The sequence below is a fragment of the Pseudochaenichthys georgianus genome, chromosome 13 (genome assembly GCF_902827115.2).
Source record: "Pseudochaenichthys georgianus chromosome 13, fPseGeo1.2, whole genome shotgun sequence".
NCBI lineage: Eukaryota > Metazoa > Chordata > Actinopteri > Perciformes > Channichthyidae > Pseudochaenichthys > Pseudochaenichthys georgianus.
In genome coordinates, this window is record NC_047515.1 from 12,777,799 (window position 1) to 12,801,433 (window position 23,635).

The window sequence follows — 23,635 nt, forward strand, 5'->3', positions numbered from 1 at the left end:
TGAGCACCTGGGGGGAGATCAGTCATTATGAAAGCAGCCATGTTCAGGCAGGTATGACACTGTACCTGAATCAGCCTCAGCTGCAGCGCCTGACCCTGAACACTCTGGTATCACGGAGCTGAACACGAGCTGCCTGGATGTTCCCTGTTGTGCCATCAATCCATCCCGAGCGCTGCAAATTCTAACCGAGTCCGTCAATTTGTCCTGGCTACTCAGATTTCCCTCAACTAACACTTAAACAAAAATATATCCACTTTCTCATGGAATCTGATTCTGTGTATAATCTCCACACAGCTTCCCTTGAGGTGATTTTTCTCAGTTGCTAAAGTCTGTATTTGTTTGGCCAAATGAACAAAATAATTGAAGAATCAGAGTTATAGGCCTCGATACAGATGTATTGTGCTATATTTAACAATAATTTTCCGCTTCATATTTGTATTTTGTACCTCTACTGTGACATGTTTCCATGCTTTAGTGATAGGTATTTAATCTCATACTCCCTTTTCACCCTCTGTCTGAAACCAGAGCCCAGTCTGCTCTGATTGGTTAGCTGGCCGGCTCTGTTGTGATTGGTCAACCGCTTAGAGATGTACATCATCACGTACATTGTGTTGGAGCACTAGCTAATCGAGGCACACATGTGTTACATACTGTAGTGATGTCATTATGTTACGGAAGTTAACAAAGAAGTCTACAGGAAAGGGAAAACCCCAAAAAGCATAATAGAGCCCCTTTAAGAATATTAAGTAACCTACCGTCTTAGAGGAACAAATTATAACATCGTTTTAGTTGTTGTCTACTGAATTTAAGAACGTTTCGAATATTGGTAATGGCTCAACCCATTTGAAATGTTGATCCCAAACCTGGTCTTTGACTTAGCCAAACAAGAAATAAAGCCAAAATAATAATAATCACGTAAAATAACATTGTTGACGATTCGCAAAACAGCTCTACACAAAAGTCTAAGCTGTTACTCTGCAGCGATAGAATCCATTTTCACTGCTAATTTATAATTTAAACCCCGCAATTATTCATGTGCTGACACACTTCATTTCCTTTCTCTATTTCTCTGCCCTCCATTTCACTTTGAGTATACAGCTGTGCAGTGACCTCGGCCCATCAGGACACAGAGGCACGACGAGAAGAAGTCCAGCGAACTCACGCTGCGCTGGGACATTAACTGTGAGAGCACACAGGCCATGAAATAATATGCCTCTTTAGAGAGAGCTTTTTATTCGCCTTTAACAGGGCTGTAAACCGCCTTTCTGTGCCTGATCAGGAGACCACAGGGACACCAGCTCCCTCGCTGCTAACACACCAACGCACCTTCCAGTGTCCGCCCACACCCCTCTACGAAATGGTATACAGGAAGTAGATACTGATTCAACTTTGGGGTCGAGGGGACTTTTGTCCAGCAAGCCTAATTTTAAACAGGAGCCTTTTCAGACAGCTCTATCTGGCTCCTGCCTGTACTGTCTTTCCAGCTGTCCCTAGGGAGCTGGATTTATGGAGCGGGGAAGGGGAGCGGGATGGAGCAGATTGTTCACGGATCTAACTTGTCTCCCCGACATGAGTGGGAGAAAAATAAAAAGGGGTCAGGCAAAGCTGGGTGAAATAGCATGAGTTACAGGAGTGGGGGGGAAAGCAGGGAACGTTATGAAGACATCAGTGTCTTCACTTCACATCTGCCTACAGTGCATCCTGTTTGGGGGGAGGTCTCTCTTACGGGGTTTGATTGAACCCAACAAATGTCTGATTAGATAGAGGACCTGTTGCACTGTGGTTGCAGAGACAAAACATGCATCCATATATGGATACATGCGTGATTTATGTATACATAAAACACGCTCAAACATAGGTAAAACTCGCTTGGCATGCACACACACTCTGTTTACTCTTTGTACATTTACGTGGCTCCATAGTGACTATCTGGTGATACTCTGCTGTGATTATGCGCCTGCGGGGCCCGGAGACTCAAGCTCAACATCTGAAAAAGCGGAAGAGTGAAAGATTGTATCCTCCTGGATGATGTGTTTGACTTTTAACAAAAGTGATACTTCTCCGGAGATGAGGGCGCTGTCTGTGTCGGGTGGAATTAAGGAAAAAATGATGAGGGCGGCTCCATCACACCCTGACATCCTGTCCTCGGCCTCATAAACAAACAGGAATGATCCTCCAGAGGATCACCCTGCACCACTCCAGGTCTAAACTGATATCACAACGCTCTGTTTGTGGATTATTTGAGCACCTGTGGGAATGCCAGTAACTTCCAAAGGCCATAATGAGATATCTTTAAGCATCCAAACATGTTGGGCATGCGCATCTCCTCAAGGTTGACACATGTGCTCTGCATAAGCTGCGTTCAGGAATGCATGCTGACAGCTTCATGGTCTTGTCTAAAACAGTGATGGATGGTGTCCTTCTTGACAATGCCAGCCGGTACATGTTTGTGTATTTGCGTATTGGCATATATTTATATATTTGTGTGTACGTGTCTCCCTCCTCTCTTGTAGGTAATCGGTTTTTTTTTCAATTAATTTGCAAGCCCAATATCCAGATGTGCACGTGTATATTGGAAGAGTCATTTGTCACTGTAACTGTTCCCCCTCTCCATTTTGCGTCAAAGAAATGCAAGTGATAGGCAATAACTGATCCGCACAAAGGTCTTTTTGTCCAGTGGAATCTTTTTGTGGACAATGTTTGCCTACTGGGAGGAGACACACAGTTGAAATGTTGTTCCACAATGAGTGCAACTTTAGAAAACGCCCACTAGATGTGTGGTGTTGCTGTGCTCTCACTTTGAATGAGCTATGGAATATTGTTTGACACAGAATCAGGAACATTGACCATCAGCAGCTTTTAGAGGTTCCATATGAACACGTGTTTCTTGCATGGAACACTGGCTGTTCACTTGCTTCTGTTTCTTTCAAATGGATGTGACAACCCTCGATATAAAGCTGCATTTTAAACATGTCACCATTTGAAGTTCAATATGCTCGGGATGGAATACCAAAAAATACAAAACGGCATGAACTTTTAAATACTTAATTTCCTATAGTTCTTTAACTCTGAATGGAGTCCTGCTCAGATCATTAAAGGGCCCTGAATCCATGCACTGCGATGGCGAACAGAGGACCACCACGTGCACAACTCGCATAACAAAACAAGGAGAAGGAGCTCATTGAAAAGTCAGCGGAGAAGTTACTCAGCAGAGAAACAAATATGCTGAATGTGGAATTCAGGCTGGGTTTGTGTGTGTGGAGGTTATACGACCAGACGGGGTGCGAGTGAAAGAGAGTGCGGTGACCTGTAACAGCTCCATGACTGCAGTCTGGGGCTTTAAAATCCACAAGCCGGGGTCCTGGTTTGAACCCACAGCAGACCTCACTTCAGTATAGACAAGGCCGCCCCAATGGGAAACTGATTGTTTATTTAACTACTGTTTTATGGAATACCTAGTGACAGGAAGTCCTTAAAACACCAGCAGTTACTATTTATATAGTCCCTTTTCGGAGTAAACACATTCGCTCGCCCCTCCTCCCTCCCGCAGACACCCTGCCGTTGAGGAATGCGCCCATTCACAAGCTGGTGGCCATCTTGGACGCTTGCCTCTCACTTCCTGTTTCCATGGCTACACTCCAGTGCTACGGGAGATGATAAGCACTTGCAGTCTCGGATCCTAATCCTCTCCATCTAGCACATTTTCTACATCACTTCATGCCATTCAGAATGAGCTGTAAAAGCCAGTGTGCAGCAACAAGCGTCACATTTTTACACGTATAATCCCTGGATTGAAGCAAATATACACAAAAGAAATGGTTATATTTATTTTATTTATATTTTAAGTCTATTAACCGGAAAACCCAAAGCTTTATTGAATTTGAATGTAGAGCAAGGCTTGAGTCTGGAATTCACATGTTTGTGTGCAGCTATGGGGCAGCTGTATTCTGATCTGCTCCTCCGGCGCTGCTCCATAAATCACAAGGTCACCATGGGCCTGTGGGACCAGAGCAAACATCAGTGTTAAACAAGAATGATATTTCACTTCTACCTCTTCCTGCTGCACGGCTCCCCAGATACCCACTACACCCAACTCCCGCATGCTTTATCGTGGCAGCTTCACGTCGGTGCCGATTCGGATGTTGGGGATGAGACCGGAACAACACGTTCGTATGATTTGGAGATCCGTTATAAATCTGACCCCGGTGAAAGTGATATAATGCAGAGTAGCAGAGCAGTTTCACGTCAGCTCCACATCATGAGTTGTTAAAAAACTGACTGGTAGTAGATTTTGCTACATCAGTTGAACAACATACATCTGACCCATAAAATACATGTTTTCATGCAAGACATTTTCCAATGTCATAGATGAACACCTGACTGTGCTTTAAAACCCATGCTTTTGTATCGTTATTTTGAATTGTATATCCATGTTTTTATATCATATATCTGGATCCACTATTTGAGATTGTGAATATTTCACCAAATACCATTTTATTAACATATCTTTTTATATACCAAGCAGATCTCTCTGTCCTTGGATCATCAATTTGGAGCAACATTTTTTTAAATTAATTTTATTAGCTTCATTCATCAAATGTGACAAATGAATCTGTATTAAAATCCTTTAAGTGTGACTCTTTGTCTTCTTTAATCCCATCCATGTAGTGGCAGTAGCTGTGTGCATGTATATAATCATTTCAATGGTTGTTGACATCTGAGGCAAAACAGTGACAGTGTATGACAACTGGAGTTTGGACAGTTTTATGCTCTTTACAGTTCTCACAGAGGCACGGTATCAGACAGGAGAAGGCTTTAAGGAAGGTCAGAGGATGTGCAGGGTCGCTGCCGAGTCACGAGGGACACTCGGGATTGTTCTACACGGTTGCGGCCGGGGAGACGTGTGAATAAGTGAAATGTTACAGACCGATGAAATTCCCAGAGAGCCTACGATGGATAATGTGATCCCACCGCAGTGATGCAGAAACCAGATGTAGAGAGGTGCCTTCAAATTTCACTTTCTCTCAGTCTTTTATACACACACACACACACACACACACACACACACACACACACACACACACACACACACACACACACACACACACACACACACACACACACACCCCACACACACACACACCCACACACACACACACACACACACACACACACACACACACACACACACACACACACACACACACACACACACACACACACTCCTTGTCTAAGTCATGAGATATACAGCCCTCTGAGGGGAAATCCATTTACCCTATGTTGTAAAATATTGTGATTTTTCTCAGTCTCGTATAAATGTATTCGCCCTGCACAACGTTTTTCTTGTCTTATAAAAACGTATAAACGTTCCAAATTAATGTTATTGCAGGTTAGAAAAAGGACTGTCTGAAATCAACAAAAAAAATGCAACAAGTGCTTGTTCATGGCATTTTAGCCTCCACATCTGCTTTAAAGTAGTCACATAAAACTGGGAGTCGGATCAAACGAATACAACAAACAACAATTAAGCCTTGGTATGTTGTCCTGCTGTCGAATCCACAAATCCTGACCGGCTCCCACAGAGGGATGGTACTCCTCTTATCTGGAAGTGCCTTTTAATAGCACTGGGAGTCATGCGTCCCTCAGGCCCCTGCTGACAGAGTCAACACAACCCAGGGCTGCTTTGCAGGTCATAAACACTCTGTTGACAGTGGTCGGAGGCTTATTATCCTCAGAGCAAAAGACAGCAAGCTGGAGTGACTAACTCCAAACAAACCCAGCCTGAGCATTTAGACAAAGCCCTTGTTAGACGGTACCATTTCCCCTATAAAAGCCAAATACACAAATCAGTATTTGAATGGATAAAGTGTAAACTGACGTTGTTTCGCCATCTCGAGAAGTAATTTTGTATTGGCTAAAAAGTGGTGGATGAAGTATTCATGCTTAAGTAAAAGTACCTATACATTACTGTCAAACCTTTTCAATTACCTTGTGTGTATTAATTATATTTATACATGTGACATTTTTCTCGTTAATATTGTTGCATCACGGGGCATGTTACTGTTGTAGACAAACAAAGTTCTGATGGACTTTTTGTAAAATATCTAAATAATTTGACTCTTAATGACTTAAAGAGTAGTTGATTTTTTTGTGATGCATTTTGTTAAAAGTAGCTACTGGTAGACCCTACTCCAACATAGACTGTTACAGTATACATCATTGTTGTGAAATACCACTCGTATGTGCACTATGTGTGCAATTCACACTTTTTATAGAATTTGTCAAATGTGTTAATGTTACTGGAGTAAAGGTATAAAGTATTAAATGGAAATAGTCATACTAGTACCTCAAAATTGTACTTCAGTACAGTAGCTACTTGAGTAAATGTAGTTACCTCCCACCTCTGTGGCTAAGTGTGTTGTAAGCTATTTGTTCTTGATCAGGGCTGATATGACTGAGGAAAGAGACTTCATATCAGTGAGATGTGGGCTTCAGTGTTTCTGCTGCTTCTGCTGGCTGAGGCTGCCGTGGTTCTCTGGCAGCTCCGCTCAGATAAGTGAGGATATTACCCCAGGGGGCCAGAGACAGGCCAGCCCTCAGTGGATGAGAAGTGTCTGTGCTGTCAGCTTTGGTTCCCAGCGTGGCCTCTCCTCCTCGGCCGCCCCTCCCGCCCCCGCTGGGTCCCTCCCTGGCCCTTTGTGTGCGGACCCTGCTCCCTGTGGACTCGCCGCTCTCTGGCCTTTCACATGCGACTGTGTCCAATCACCCCACTCACCCCCCTCTGAACCCGAGCCTCCGTCTCCATCTCCAACCAGCTCCTGACCCTCGGAGAGAGGAGGGAGAAAATGGGGTGAAGAAAATGAATTAAAAATAATGATGAGGAATAAAGTGGGCTGCACTGTCCAATGAGAACAGATTATTGTTATTAATGATTCACATGCCATTTATTTACATTTTATATACGGCTTAAAGAAACTTGTGGGTTGCCAGGTTGAGTTGCCTTTAAGGATCCTCAGTTTACCTGCAGTTACATATTTGGTTATGAATCACTATTAAAGAGTCCATAATAATTCTTTCAGTGTGCTAACCCTTTGACCAAGACATGTAAATAATTAAACTATTGATAATAGAAATGTGGATTAAGTGCTCGTCATAAATCAGGAGGAAGAGGTCAAACTGTCCATTACAAGGGAAGAAATGTCTAAATGAGAGAAACTGGCAAAAAAGATAGCAGTGCTGTAAAAACAAAGTTGGAGCATCCGTCCTTCATCGGTCCCGTCTCCACCACCTCCTCCATCGTTTTTTCCCTTTCCTCCTGTGTCAGAGGTTTTCTGGCGTTGTTGGCTTTGGCCCTGGCTGCCTGAAGGCCCTCACTGGGTCGAGTCGGCTCCAGGAGGATTGGATCACACCTTCCATCGCAGTCAGCTGTCACATGGTGTGCTGCACCTGCTGTCTGAAGCAGGGTGGGCCCGCCGCTGCCGCCCGGCCAACGCTGCAGCACATAATTACCGCCTCCAAGATGATTATGCTGTTTACTCATGCCCATACGCACAACAGATAACTGTTTTACACTCCCAGCTCCCTCCCCCCCCACCCCTCTGTGAAGGCGTTGCACCTAGTGATGAGGAAATGGCTCCAGCCAACCAACATTCAGCCCATCCAACCAACAGGTCCGATGCCAGAACTTACCCATAGCCATTAGCTGTTCAAACATCCCCCTCCCAAATAACTTTAATTCAATTCAATGGGCCCAGTGAGAGTGGGTTTAATCTACAAGGAACAGTGTATTCCACTGAAAAATGAGAACTGCCTTTATGGCTTTGAGGCTGTTTGTGCGGTATGGAACTACCACAGATTTAAGCACAGAGGTAGATTTACAAAGGAAGCTTTAGCAACCAGTGTGGACACAGTTTGGTTTCTGGTCTTGCTAGTAAAAAAACATATTTCAGTAACCATAAATAATGTGGAAAGAGGAAGAAAAAAAGTGACTAACATGCATGCACATATAAATTCATGGCAAGAAAACTATGTGTAAAGCTAATGTCAGTCATAAAGGTTAAACTACTGTTTCCACACATATAATAACTATTGTTTATATGGGTGTCAGGTTTTCATATGATGATCACGTGCATAAGATAACAGCTTATCGTAGTTCCAAAATAAAACCATGTAATTTCCTGCCATCCCTGCAACTTCAGTAAGAGGTTCTATACAGGTGAAATATCTCTTTATAGCATTGAACAAACTCAACAAAAACAACCACATACAATTGAATTGAATACAATCATAAACATGTCATTACATTTTGTATTGATGATATCTGGGGTTTTAAAAGTTTGTATTATTGTATTTTATATTTGTATGTGCACACTCTTAATTGTCAAACAACATTACAACAATTCTTACTTTAAAGAAAAATTATTATTCATGTTAAAGCCATAATTATGATGTTAATGTGCATCATGGAGTCGCACAAAGCGAAGTTCAGGTGGATACGATGGACAACAATAAGTCAGGTAAGTGTTCAGGGAAGGAAGGAGGACGTTTGTTAATGCACTGTCTATATGGGTAACACCCCCTCCTCTCTCTCTCCCTCCCCTCTCCACTCCAGGAGCCGTATTGAGTTGTGGGGCTGGGACATTCCTGGTTTGACGACCAGCTCCGCCGCTGCCATAATATGCTGAGCAATTCGACACTGGCTTCAAAGATGCGTGTGTGGAAGAGGCAGCGCTAGAGACGGAGACCGAGAGCTGTGGGACAAGTTACAATAACGGGCTACACAGACAGACACAGAGTTTGTGAGCAAACAAAACGGGACGTAACTCTTTTAACCAAACACGCGGACTCAAAACTTCACAGGAGGAAACTCTGCTACCTCAGCTCGAGTTTAGACCAGGGGGGAGTTGTCGCACCTTGGCCCCGAAGTCTGCACTGCTCCGCGGGGTTGAAGACTTTCTTTGACTCGCTCTCCCTCCGGCTGTTTTCATGTTCCTCCTGTCGTCTCGCACTTTGAGCCCGTGTCTAATGGAGGGCCCTGTACGGATTTGCCTCCAGAAGAATGCGTTTGGCTGCTAATTCACCCGTCGGCTCTCAGCTTTTGCCCTCCTGCAAGAGAGGTAAGGACGGGCGGCAGACAGGGGAGTCCCGGGTCGGCTGCCTGGGAGCGGGTTGGGGGGAGGCTTCGGTGTTTGCACCAGGCCAGCTGGGCTTCTCTGGTAACGATCACATTAGAAAAAGTGACGTTCAAAGGAGCAGAGAGCGCCGCAGTGCCAGTGTAATCAGTTTCCAAAACATTACCGTGTTTTCTTTACTTTGTTTTGTGGGGAAAGTGGAGCAGCGGCACGGAGAGGCAGGCTACACTGTCTGTGTGGCAGGCTGCTAAACGGGGGGCGCCCGTGTACAAAGATGAATATGTTGTACATTAATTACTCTCCCCATTATATACTGTATCAGCACTTAGGCTACTTTGACATTACACTCTGACTCCAATTGATGACTCGTTGTGCTTCTTAAAGTACAGTTTTGACTTCATTGGATGACATCTCTGGTTATTAAGAATATGTCTCTGTATGTAGGCCTATGAAGTGCAATAATATGATTTTGTTGGCTTTTGGTGACTTCAGTCTGCATATGTTAGATCATTATCTAAAAATAGGAAATACAACACTGATCAGCATGTTGTTTAAAACCATGCTTTGTAAGCTTTCAGCAGTTATCTGTCATCTTAATGCATTCTGACGCATCTCAGTGTGTTGTGTTGTTTCAGAGGTGAATCAAACAAAGGGGAAAGGGATAAATATTTGTTTGGTCCAACAGCCCTTGGAGGCAGGGATACTTCACATCCCAGTTGAAAACAGATGGCCTTCACTGCATTTTCTGCTCTTTGAAAGATGAAAGAGCATTTTCTTTTAGAAATGGCAAATATGTCCCTCCATTTGACACATTGGTGTCTCAGTCATAAAAGGAGGGGAACCTGCTCTATAAGAAGCATGACTTTGTTCTAAAGTTATACTTTTCTTATGAATCCACTGCAGGAGCCAACCTTCTGCCACAGTTACCGCTGTGCAGGAACATGGTGACTAAGACTAATATTTAAAGTTGTGTTTTTTTTCCTCTCTCCAAAGACAGAGAGCCTTTATTGTTTTAGATGAACCCCCTCAGGGTGTCATACATGTCGGTTTGCTAAATCCATGTTGGTATTGCTGTAAAACCTGGAAAGTGCACAAGTTACTGTACAAAGACAACTGTACCTGTCTGTTTGCAGGGTGTTTTCAATGTTTACTGATAGGGAATGTGATTTTGGATTTAAGATTATTTTAGTTACACAAATGACAATAACATTACAGGTGGAAGGGAATTTAAAAAATACTTTGAAGATGCAGATGCGTAACGTAGTCTGATTGATGATTGAACAGTTCTTTTTTTCCAATTTGCACATTTTTACAGATTTCTTCTGGATCTCTTCTTAAAAAAAACATTCCAAAAGTAAGAAACATTTTGGACGTGTCAAAAGATGCCCTCACTAACAGCTCAGGACTGAGAGTGCGTGAGCTTATCCTACTCATGTCTCTCTGTGTTGTGATCCGCACCGCCGCACCTCAGGAACTTTGAGGAAGACAACTCCAACTTCATAGTTATACAGTCAAAGACAGACTTGATTTTGAAATGTACACATTAATCCACATAGTTTGAATTGAAATGAATGTCAAATAACGAAGTTATGTAAAAAGATAATAGTGTAAAAGTTATAGTAATATTGTGGCTGCTCCTCACTCATTTCCCTGAAGTCATTTCCTCTGTCTGCTCTTCACCCCTATCATCAGAGCTTCACAGAGTCTTTTGTTACATAGGGGTGACTCTCCTTTAAACTACACACTTAAAAGTTATCGAGAACAAAGTGTTGAATCTCTCCCCAATGCATGACATCCAGTCAGTGGGACACACATGGCTGCTCTCAGATAAAACACTTTCAAGTTCAAACAGATGCTCGTGCATTGTTGCGTCGGAGGGGGACAAGAAGACACTTCCGATGCCTTTGAAATCCTTTCAGTGCTCCCCAATATTGGGTGAGCTTTTGACCGGGGCAGAGCGAGGTTTGCTCTTTGTGTTCAGGCGTTCACTTTAAAGGAGAAATCCTCCCTCAGGTTTGGATACAGAGTCTTGATACCGAGTCAGTTTCCTTTCACCTGCCTCATTCTGACTCTCACTCCATGAGTTCCCACTTTTCCTCGATTGTTTTCTCCTTCCAGTGCATTGCATTCTGGTCAGTCTGTGGGAAATATTGTTTCATTCTTTGTTGCTGGAAATATTTCAACACGATTAGGCATTTCTTTCAGAGCAATTGCAACAAAATAAAGCCATAAATCCAAGCTACAATACCAATAACTGTTGGATTTCAAGCTGAGCACAGACCCGTGGAGTGTTTTGTGGGATTTTCCCCACAGTAACTTATTGGTAATGTGATTGAATCAGACAATGCCCGAGCCTCTGAGTCATGTTTTTGTTTTTGCAGAGTTTTTTGTGGCTCGTAGGGAAATTAATAAACCATTAGTGGTCCGGCTCTTATCAGACAGACACTGAACAAAGCACAACTATGCCATTAAGTGAGCTCGAATAATGTTTGAGCCATTAGTGTGCTCGCTAATGATAAACACATGTTGCTGTAGGAGAACTATGTTAAGTGGGCAATTTGAATGTAAGCATGTGTAATGATACCAGCCGCTGCTCTCATAATGGCTCTTTTGATTTTTTTCTGATGCAGTATTATAATCAGAAACCGCATGCTCCAACAATGACACATGATTGTTGAAGAGTGGCAGTAAATGCTTGGGTTTCCATCGTAACGGTCAGGTTTCATTAAAGGTCAAAGGAAGTGAGGTTATGTATGAGTGAACATCTTTTCACATTGGGCTCAGGGGGTTTGCTTTTTCACCATTTTCTCCGAATGTATACATGGAGAAAAATCAATAACCCAGAAAATAGCCGTCATATGAAAATAATTGATAGTTGCAGCGTTACTTTCAGAATTCTGGTAATGGTTAAGTGAATGCATGTCTATTGGAGAGGGTGTGTCTAAATTGGGGACTAAAGTATATTTTGGGCACCTCCCGTTCTCCCGTTTGCTTGGCCATGCAGACTTGAGGCCAGGCAGCTAACCTCAGCCCTGGCCCCAAAGTGAATGGAAGTGAATTTAAAAGCTGAATCACAATGTGGTTGGGTTGTTTGTTTGGTTTCACACAGTGATCCGTCATATAACTGCAATGAAGGATCAACCTTTTGGCTGTGAAAAAGAAAAAGAGAAATGTCTAAATTCTAAGCAACCACCTTATTTTTCATCGTGACTACATTTTGACAGCCGTAATTCTCGTTTTTCTAAATCTCTGACGCTTAATCCATTTCAGCTTCTTATTATAACAAAGCAGAATGTAGTGGACTGTTGTACGGTTGGCGGTGACCCACCAAGCAACTATTCCCAAACCTGACTAGATTGAACTTTTGAGAACTTCTCTTACTCTCATTGCTCAAGGATTGAGTCATACTGCAGCCTTTTCCCCATTTTCTAACGCTGGCCTTTACTCCGCAAACTTCAGCTTCCATTCGCCAAGGACAGACCCAGAGCTCAGGCCCCATTAGATGGACAGAAGGGAGTTTTGGGCAGCATGCCAATGAGCCCCCATGTTCAAGGAGCCAGGGCGGTGCTGATTGACAACGCCCAGCAGCCATGAGCAGGGGGTTGATGGGAAAGATGGGCAGGTCGGAGAAAGAGTTTGAGTTCTTGTGACTGCTGGGCTGCTGAGTGCACCCTGCAGCTGCAGTGCTAACGCAAAACTCTTTACTTTTCCACCCTCCGTTTTCCTCCCTAAATGTATTCGAGGGACAAGCTGTGAGTGGAATTGGATAAAGTGGCGCTGTGTTGGAGAAGCTGTGAAGGCAAACGCAGTAGCTGAAGGTGTCACTGGTGTTTACAAGAAGCTGTCATTAGTAGCACTTCTTATCTGCTCTGAGCTCACACTTTCATTATTTTAACTACAACGCATATGTCTCCCAGAGGGACCCCCTCTCCTATTTCTCCCATGTCCCCCTACTCTGACAGATGATCCAAACAGCCCAACGCTGACTCGCTTTACTATGCAAGCATGTTACTCCAGCAGGTTACAGATAGGACGCATGCTTCCTCCAGTACGACTCCTCTGAAGTGTCAAAGGTGAGCTGACTGTAGCCTGATGCATACACCAGCTTTCAACAGATGGTCGTATTGAGTTTCTACAAATTCAGAACCTTGAAGGACCTGAAACTGGATAATGACTTTCAAGAGATTTAAGAAATGAAATGGGAAACATCAGGGCGTAATTGTTAAGACAAACAAACAGTTTTTTGGAGCAGCAGAAACAGATGTTCCAGTCAGCCACCGAAATGAAGCGGGACCAATCGGCACAGGCTGGAGATATGCAGAGCGAGGAAATCTGCTTCTTCTCTGATGATGTTTTGTTTTCTGTTAATGCAATGGAAGTACAGGCCTCGACTACATATATATGTCTGCCTTGTTAATATGATAAGGGAATGTAAACCAACTCCCCACACAGCGCTTTGAAGAAGAAACGCACTGTCCAGACGGGTACAGAACATCAGATGGTCAAAAGCAGTTTGTGTGACACAGATAGACACTGTTTGATAGAGACGTTTACTTTAGGAAACTAGGATGTACTGTTTTCTTAGAACTCATTTTACAAGTAGCTGGTGGGCTTGATAAAAAGACCAAAGGACTGGGACAGACTGCAAAAACACTGTGTTGGTCCCAAGCCGTTTGAAGCACACTGCAAGTCTTTTTTAGCCCTACGGTTAAAGTTGGTTCCTTTTTTATAGATGCCTTTTTATGATGTGTTCATAATCATTGGAGGGGTTGTGCGGCTTTTATTTATATATATTCCCTTTTATCATGATCAAATGATGTATGAGAGAGAATACAAAGTTCCCAAGGAGGGTTTGACATGGACTTTTACAAAATATTAGCCAATCGCCAAAAACAACAATTCTTCTCATTATCGTCAAACGAGTATCTCCAATGAGACTCATCGTTTCTTGTCTTGTGTCGCGGTCTAAACGAAGCCTCAGCCCTCGGGAACATTTCAGGGAGTGAACTTCTGAACCGGACCCTTGCCAACAGCTCTCGCAGCAAAGTATTTCAGAACATTTGCGGGGATTTTTTTCTTTTCTTTTTTGCATCCTCAGCGTCTTCCTGTTTGCAAGATTCATTTATTTTTCCCTTCCTGAAACTGACCCTATTAAATATGCCTGACTTAGTCAGCCGCCACAGCATGGGCCCCCAAGAGTTAGTCTTTTCTTCTTGAAACTGTGATCAACCGCAGCTTTCTATTTCAAAAGTTGAACCAATAAGTCACATCTGACATGGGTTTTCTGCGAACCAGAATGTGTGTGTACTGTTGAAAAGCCAGCACAGGGATCAGCAAGACTATATTAAGGCAAAAGTAGTGGCTGGCACTCCCCTCCGGCTGACAAACACGCTACTTGTTTGAAGGGCTGTTTTTCTCCCAGATCAGAGAGTGAGGTAGTGTGGGTACTGCTGCTGCCTGCCCCCGGGCCTGTGGTTATGGGTGCCATTTTGGGCCTTCCCTGATCCAAGATGTATTCCCTTAGGGAGCAATGGAACCCCTTATTTATAAAATGCATTCAATGTGAGAGGAGGAATCCAAGTCAGAAGGATGGTTGGTCCAGCCTTCTGCATTGTTCCTGGAAGATTGTAGCAGGCACACAGAAAACTGCGGAGGTATTTCTGAAAACTATGGTCTGACTGACTTTAATCAAGTTAAAGTCACCGTCATCGCTTAGCTGTGCTCTTACACAACCGACACTTAGTTAGCATTCGCCATGGGTTCTGTATTATGGTTTTGCTGTTGTGCTTCTCCTGGCGCCATCAGAGCACTACGTCATCTGCTCTTCTTACCTCCAACACTGCAGCAACGAGCAGCCTGGACCCTAAATATGTTGCAGGGCTTTTTTCCATTTGTCCAAGAGCCAGAAATGGAAACTTAGATGGTGTGCATGTGTTGATGTATCACCACCAAGTTTGTTTTGTGATCACTCGATTGCCGCACAACAAGCGTGGAGTGTTACAAGTTGAGACGGATAAACATTTAGACAACTAAATAAAGCATTTACACGCTCTGTTAGGGACTGCATATTTGTCTTTGGTTCCTCAGACTTGTACGTACAAGGGAGCTGGTTTGTTTGTTTGGGTTTTGAAAGAGATTTGTGGATTTGGTGAGGAAGACTAATTATATTTTAACCTTTTTACATGTGTTTGTTTTTGTTCTGCTTGCTGGCTGTGGAGTTCAGGCAACGCTTCTGTCCCGTAAATCCTCCCCCTGTGAATTTACAGCCGTAGCTCCATGATATTTGCAGAGTCAATTTATCGTTCTGAGAAATTAAAATACTTTTGTGTGTACTTACTTTCTCACGCCTCTCGAGACAAAACAAAGAAGAGGCAAACACCCTGCAAGCAAGCCAGCTGAGTTTTATTCCTGGTTGCTTTTTTAATGCTGACCTTGCCAAATGTCCTGTTAGTATCCATTTTGGACACGCTGTCATATTGTTTTTGTTGCACATTACATTATTTAATGTATGTTTTAGTTTGAAAGTACTTTTGGTCTTGAGCCAGGGACCTATCAGGAGGAGACTGAACAGAAACTGTTGTCTGCGTCTTTCACCGCTTGTTGCCGTAGAGACCCGATCAGTGATGGAATCCAGGAGAGTTAGGGAGGGACGAGAGACAGGAGGGGGGGGGGAAGGGGTAGGAGCAGCTGGATCACATCACTGTGTGTCCATAGTACACAGCCCACACAACAGCATGTAAAAGCACAGATAGTGTCATGACTCCCCCAGAAAAGGTAGACATTTTCAAGACATTTGGAAAACTCTTATCATTTTCCCCTCCCTTGCATCAACGTGTTTTCCCATCATCTCTCTAATCAAAGCTGATATTAAGGAATGTGAATCTGTGGCCTCTTCTGCTACGGTGCCACGGCTGCACAATCGCGGCTCCCCTCTCGCCTGGCGTGATGAATCGGACTCTTGGCACATGTTGGTGATCAGTGTTCTAATGCACCCTGCGGGCACGAAGGCCTTCTTGAGCATTCCTCCTTTCCATCAGAATGACCGTTTTTCGTCTGAGCAGACGTTCCCCTGTGGGCTGAAAAGCCTGTGAAATCAGCCGGAAGGACCCAGAGTGCTCCGACAATGGGGAAGGGTTGTTAGTTACATGTGCTTTGCAAAAGGTCTCGAGGTGGCCTTGTATGGTGGCGATACCCGGGGATCTGTTTCCAGTGTCCGAGGCCGCTATTGAGTTTCGCCCCCGTGGTTAATCCTGCTGTTCAGGACCTTGGGAAACAGCCGTACCTCCCCACCCTCCTGTCCGACCCCTCCACAGATTCCCAGGAAAAACAAGACATTGCAGAACAATCTCCAATTAGGATGGGTCTTACATACTGTACCATTCAGTCCCCTCTGTTTCAATCGTTCTCCCTCCCACCCTCGCCTCTCTACTCCCCTCTCAGCTCTCTGTTTGTGTCTTCGGCCAACAAGCCTCAGGGCAGAATTAGCGCTGTCTCCCAGGTCCCGGGCCCTGGCACTTTGGGAGGGTCGGGCTTTTGGTGAACGGAGATGTTGGGAGTAGGGGGGGTTGGATGTGTGTCCTTGGTAAACAGGGCTTTGTGGGATGTGACTGTCTGATCCCCGGGGGCCTCTTCTTTCATTCCTCCTCTCTCCTGATCCCTCACCACGGCCGTGTTGTCAGGGCTGAGGCGTCTCTGGGTTCTGGGACCCGCTTGGCCCCGCTGTTACCCCTCGCCTCCCGGACCGCTTGTGCTCTGTCCTCCCTCAGACAGAGAGAGAGAGCACTGTCTGAAAAGCAGACTGTCTTTGAAGATGCATCTAATTTTGTCTTCTGCAGTCAGTCTCACGTTAAATGATTTATTAAGGAGACTTGCTCTAACTTTCCCCAGGATGTCAGGTTCAGACAAGGGCAGTCATTTTGCATTATGGATTAACTCGACCCTTCCAATGCATCTTCTCTTAGAAAAACAAAGGGAACCCTCTCCCCTACTAATTCCCGTATTTGATTCCAAATCATGTCTCTCTTTCTCTCCCCTCCTCCAGCTCACTCCCCTTGTCTAAGTCTGTCCCACTTTTAATAACGTCTCAGTCTTTAATCAGACAGAGTTAGGCCGTACCAGAGGCCCAGTGTTTCCACTCATTAGTTTCCTCTGTGGCCCCGGGCTGCCTCAGTGGGCTCACCCAGACCAACAGAAGAAGCCCATAATGGTCCCCTGGAGTCTCTTCTCTCAGGAGGCTCTTCCCAGGTTTTTGGGCTGAGCCGAGTATAGTCGGGCTGAATCATCATCAGTCAGTTTTGGCAGACGTAGAGGCGAGCTCCCCATTATCTGTACGTCTTTCTCTGCGCCAAATAAAGAGGGAGGAGAAATGAATCGGGGCTTGGCAACTTTTCACCTCCCAGTGAATGTTTCACCTCTTCTTACCCCCATCTCCTTTTACCCCTCTCTAGAGAACGTTCCTTTCTTTTTTCTCTCGTTTGCTCACCCCCTATTGCCTCTCATATTCTTGTTTTGAATGTATCTCCGTTCTCTTGTGTGCTTGTCTTTCTCTGTCTCTTTCTGTGTGTCCGTCGCTCTCTCTTTCTTTGTGGAGCTGAGGAATGTGTGCGCTGCAGATCCTCTGTCCGTGAGATGTGGGGCGAGTGCCGACAGGTTTGGGGTATAGCATGTGAATCAGATTCAGCGTACAGGTCAGATTAGACCATCATACCGGAAAAGACTTGCTCTTTCTCTCGCACCTCGCTGCTTTTTCACTCTGAACGTACTTATCTCTAACTCTTACATCTGTTCAGCTGTAGGCATTAGTTACAATTCTTTCTTTTATTTCACCCTCCTGTTGTGATCGGGTCTGACCGATTTACTACTTTCATCAATCATAAATATTGAGTTTTACATTTGATTGCCTTAAGGCCTCATGATATCCTCCACAGTAGGCATTTGGACATATGAAGTGGCTGATCACCACTTTCATTGCATTTTGATTAGTTGAGAAATGAATGGGTAACCCTAGATTATCCATCATTAGTACATACAGAGTTATCGACAAAATGTCCGAATGTCATTTTACTACTACTTTGTTTACATCACTGCAGTTATTCATGTTAACCAGTAGTCTGAGACATTGTTTACATCTTCCAAATAAATGTGTTAAATACATTTTGGTGATGATTTATGTTCGTTGTGTTAATGTAAGAGCAGTTAAACCCGACCAGTCAAATTTGACCCGGAACACCAAAGTAAGGGGGGAGAAACGAACACAACAGGAGGGTTAATACAAACCCTATTCTGATATATTGGATTCATTCCACTCTTGGATTGATTGCAGAGGCAGACAAGATTGCCCCAATATCGAATCGGCGTTGGCTTCATGAGGTTTGCGGTTGACTTTGTATTCAGCTGTGCAGTCTTGTGAAGCGAAGAGGCCAGGCCCCCGCCTCACTCAGCAGCACCAGTTGTGACCTGTTCCTCCTCTGCCCTCCAGGTCTTTGATGCTCCGCCGCATTGCTTTTGTCCCCGTTTACCCAATATGACAGGGATATGGGCCAGCCCCACATGCGGGCAGATGGGGCTTTTAAGTATTTCCTGCAGAGAGGAGGCAACAAAAAACTCGAACCCTTTTCCCTTCCCCGAGGGCTGCCTGTCACCGTGTTTATTTTCTCCTGTGTCATCACCGGGGATCCGTCTTGTCCTGGATATGTGGGACTACTCCTGTTTCTGACTCTCCCAAGATTGATAAATAAATGCCGCCTTTCATCGGTACATGTCTACTATGGATTCCTCTGAGAGTGAGCATGATGGTTCCAACACAAATATATAAAAAATGAAGTTACAAAGACAAGTGAGGGACAGAAGCTGTCTAAAAAGACTGCTGTTTGTTCTTGCTTTTCACACACTTAAGCCAGGTGTCAGTCAAACATTTCCCAAGCACACATAGGTCAACCCCCACACCCCAAGAAAAATAGGAACTTTTCCACTTGAACTCACTGACACTATCCTCATTTATTTTCACGAACTGTCCCTGTGTCTGTGTATCAGCTTTCAACGGTGCAGAGTCTGTTTTGTATGCTGGATGACTCTTCAATTTATAGCCGCTCGATCGCGCCTTGAGAATGGCCATGCATCTGCAACATAAGTGCAAAAACAGCAGGGTAACACAAGATCAGATTTGGGATAGAAGGAGGAAAATCTGGAACACAGGATTTGTTCCCACTTTAATAGTCTGGATTTTTTTGTAAAATGGTAGCAGAGGAGTGAGGCTGCAGATCAACTTTGGACCGGAGTAGACTTTCTGGCAAAAGACTTCATTTGACAGGGACTTTCCCTTTGTCAAAAGGCCACTTTGGCTTCTTCGACTCAGGAAGAAGCAGGACTTGCCTTCCCATGCTGCCAGCATCGGGACGACTCTCTGTCATGAGGGATATACGATATCCTCGCAGTGTCTGTCTACTGAGGCGGCTTCATGGTGGCGGATGTCAGAGGAGAGCCAAACAGATAAGAAGCAGGAATGATGCCCCTGTGTTTCCTCGTGAAGCCAGATCGATGTGCCAGATAGGCAGCTGTGTGTGTGTTTACACAAGGGCACCCAGTCGGAGCTGCAGTGCCCAAACGGCTATGCCCACAGGGAGGAAGTAACTGGTTAAACTGAGAAATAAAAAAGAAAGGTGAACACAAAGAACCGAGAGGGGGAGTTACAGAATCAGCTCCGGTTTGTCATCACACTGTGCGCCAAGGTGCCTGCACTTGGCTGTGCGTTTTTATAGCTCTGTTGTTATTATTGTAATTATATATCATTATTCCGGTAGAGAGAAAGATAGTTTCCACTGATGACATGGGGGCAGTGTGCAGGGCCTGTTGCAACTCGTGGGACGGAGAAACGCTAGCTTGCAAGATGTGGGTTTGATCTGCTTGAATGAGCATGGAAACTCAAACTGGAGCCGGAAATGCAAAGTGAACAGCACATTCATAATGTATGTCCTAAAGTAAAAGAAAAACAGATTGACGCAGTCAGAATCAAGCTGAAACTGAGCGATTGAGAAAGAAAGATGATAGTTTTTTATCGACTATTAATGCAAATATTCGTTTTTTTACACCTGTTTTGTGTGGAAATTTTTATAAAAACAGTGAAAATGAGTGTGAGTGAAACCGAGAGCTGGAGGTGACCTCTGGGGGCCGGTCCAGGGCCACCAGACACCCGCTGGTCCACCCTCTCTCTCTGGTTTTCCATGAGCTTTGACCTCGGGGTGAGAAGTGGGCGTGAGCCAGCAGCCCGGAGAGTTTATTATTTCCTGCCTCTTCTCTCCTCCTCCTCTCAGGATGCCCTCAAAGAGAGAGGGAGCAAGATGGGTGAGAATGAGTACAGGGACAGAGCCTTTGTGTCTCTTTGGTGAGATCACAAAGGAATAAACCTCCCCTGGCATCGCATAACTCGCAACTAGTGCTGAAACAATTACTCAATCAACAGACATGATAAGATGATTAAGCGTTCAGGCAAATCAACTGGTAAAAATGTTCAAATGTCCTTGGACAGATGATTTCAAAGGGGAAATATTTGCAGCCCAAGCCGTTTCCCAGTGGCACCAAGTAGCCATTTTCTAGCCGTCGTGCAGAATCGAAAGCAGGCTAAACGCATTGACCTGCTTCATTGTTGAGCAGGTGAAACAGTGTTTAGGTTGGGTTGGAAACACGTTCGTTCAGCCTCACCGGTCCCACCCAGACATCATCCCTTTTAATTTGACCCACCCCTTCAGCCCAGGTTGGCCCTTCCGCTAGCGCCTGCGAGCCACCGGAGCGCCAGTGTGAATATCACAGCTGGACGGCCATTGTCCCTTCGGCCTCGGGCTCAAACCCTGGTAACCAACCAGGAACCTGGGATCAAAGCTTGCCCCGGATTACTCTTATAAAAAGGAGGAGGAGGTGCCGCAGTCGAGCAGGGTTGGGGGGGGGGGGGGTCCAGGTTGAAAAGGATAGAGGAATGCTCCTAATTACGTGCCCTCCAGTATGTCTGGGCCTGCACTTCAGGCTACAGTGAACCTGTGAGGAAGCAACACAGTGTGACAAGAGAGTGATATTAAGAGTGAGGCGACAGTCTCTCCACGGCCACTCCATTAGCGGGAGATCCCAGCGGCCCAGTGGGAGAGAGGGGCAGGGGGGGCCGAGAGGCTGGACATTCCAGCCTTTGGGAGACACTGAAGTGGGTGAGAACAGGGGTCAGAGGAGAGGGTGGGAGGTGGAGATCAAGGAGTGTGTAAAGAGGATGTGTCGTGAAGATTAGAAGGATTGTCGTACGAGATTCATTTCGAACCTAATAGAAAGCACCCCCCCCCCCCACCCCCAACTCGGAGCTCCTCGATTATTTCTGTCTCACCTCTTCCTTTCGCTCATCAGGATGCTGTCATGTTTCCACTCGGAGCGCTGGTTTGATGTGTTTTTTCTGTCTTCCCTGTGTTGCAGGTTTGCTCAACAGACGAGTGTGTGCGCGCTGGGCAACACGGCTGCAGGCGGGGGTCAAAGTGCACCATGGACAGTGGCCTAAGGGTCCTCCTGTCCACTGTGCTGTGTCTCAGCCAGTCCCTGCTCATCAGCTGCTCATGTAAGTTGTCCTCCTTCTGTCCGCTTACCTGGGACGGAAGTGATGCGATCACATTTGAACATTGGAGCGAATAACTGTGGTATAGAAAAGGTGTCATTATTATAGCACAAAGAGAATCACAACTCTGCAGCTCGAATCAACTTCCATCCGTTTTCTAGCAGCAACATGGCAGGTGTTTATAGCTACAGTGAGGGGATACAGTATATTGGACCTGCTTTTATCATGACTATTTCTGCCTGCTAGATGTATTAGGGTTGTGTTTCTTTGCCTATCAATCAACAATTATTGCAGCTTTAAAGTGATCATTTGTATTTTTATTTCAAAACATCCTGTGTTGTTTAGCGTATCCTGGCCTATACTAGAATGCAAAAGAAGCAGACGGCGTGTAAAACTGAAAAAAGCAGAAACATTTTTGCATGAAAATGACCTATAAATTAGGATAAATATATTATAAGTAAGTCACCTAATTGTTAAAAATGTAATAAGGACATTATCCCTTGCCACAAAATAAATAATACATATTTTGCATTTGTATCAATAAAAACCCAGTAAAGACGTCTCAGAACCTGAGACATTGCACAAAGGGACAATTAACCGAAATACCAAACAAAAAATAAACAAAACTGTTGTTGGTATTAAATGTCCGCAAAACTATCGGCACGGCTTTGAGGTATTTGTTACCTCAGAGCCGTGCAGATAGTTTTTTTTGTTCAGAAGATGTGTGTTTTTTAAGCTTTTTGTTATTTGTGCTAAAAGTCTGATCCTGTTTTTCTCCTCCTCAGCTCAATACCCCTCTTTCCGCTCTGAGCCTGCGTCCTTGGTCCAGAGTCAAGGCTCTGTGGCTCGTCTGCTCTGCTCAGTGAGTCCTCCATCAGCTGTGGTCTCATGGCGATTCGGAGGCCGCCCCCTGCACCGGGACACCCTTCCTGGAGTGGAGTTCCACGACGGCTCCCTCACCATCTCCTCACTTCAGTCCGGCCATGTTGGCGTCTATCAGTGTGTGGCACGCTTAGCCCACGGGCCGGCCATCGTTAGCCGCCGTGCGCGTGCGGCCATAGCAGGTACGGATACGGAGAATTACCCTTCAGTGTATACTTCTACTCACTTCAAAGCAGAGGGCAACAAAAAGAAAGGAAGTTGCCTTGAAAAGAGGAAGGCCATTTTGTGAGTGTTGAACACTTGCAAAGAATGCCTGTCCTCGGCTGCCTGCTGCTGAGTGGCCGAGGGGAAGGAAGCAGTCTGAGTTTTTTTACTCAGGCACACTTCCAAATGCCTCTTGAGCGGTATCCTTAATGAGCCTTGGGCTTTCCTGTGTAGTGTGTTATGTTCCTGCTGGGATGCTGCTCGCTGTTAGACCTTACGCTGAGGGGTTGACCCTGATCTGGAACTGTATCAGACATGCATAGAATGGCTCACTACAACAATAAACAAACCCAGTGATCCAACACAAACACTCAAGCTCAAGGAGCGCTGTTCGCCTTCAGTCTTGACTCTGCTGAAACTAACATGTCCAGTGTTTGGCACAGAAAGTGAGTTTTGACTCAATGACTTTTCTTTTTTTCTCTGCAGAAATATCCGAATATGAAGATGGCCGACGGCGGTCGTTATCAGTGCAGGTAGGCAGCTCTGTTCTTATAGAGTGTCCTCTACCACACAGCGTCCCCCCCGCCCTGCCCAGACTGAGAGTACGAGGGGAGCGGATAGAAGTCTCCACAGGTTTGTTTGAGACCGATAATATATACGCGTAATATATTGTATTTTCTTGTACTTTTGAACATGCATTTGACCTTTGTGATATGACATGTTAATATTGTTTGTTAGGCCATTGTAGACAATACACAATACCTGTTGATTGGTCTTGTTTTGACACCATTTGCATAAACAGACATTGATTTACGACATTAATTAATTTCACCAT

The 23,635-nt window shown here is 44.8% G+C and overlaps 1 protein-coding gene across 1 annotated transcript in view; it reads left to right on the forward strand.

Moving 5' to 3' along the window:
* The first annotated feature begins 8,561 nt into the window (after positions 1-8,561).
* The window catches only part of cdon (cell adhesion associated, oncogene regulated), a 32,879-nt gene continuing 17,805 nt past the window's right edge, over positions 8,562-23,635 (forward strand). Inside the window, exons 1-4 of the mRNA XM_034097980.2 lie at positions 8,562-9,116; positions 21,579-21,717; positions 22,500-22,778; positions 23,287-23,433. Of these exons, the coding sequence (XP_033953871.1) occupies positions 21,645-21,717; positions 22,500-22,778; positions 23,287-23,433 (499 nt within the window). The 5' untranslated portion in view covers positions 8,562-9,116; positions 21,579-21,644. The remainder of the gene's footprint in view (positions 9,117-21,578; positions 21,718-22,499; positions 22,779-23,286; positions 23,434-23,635) is intronic.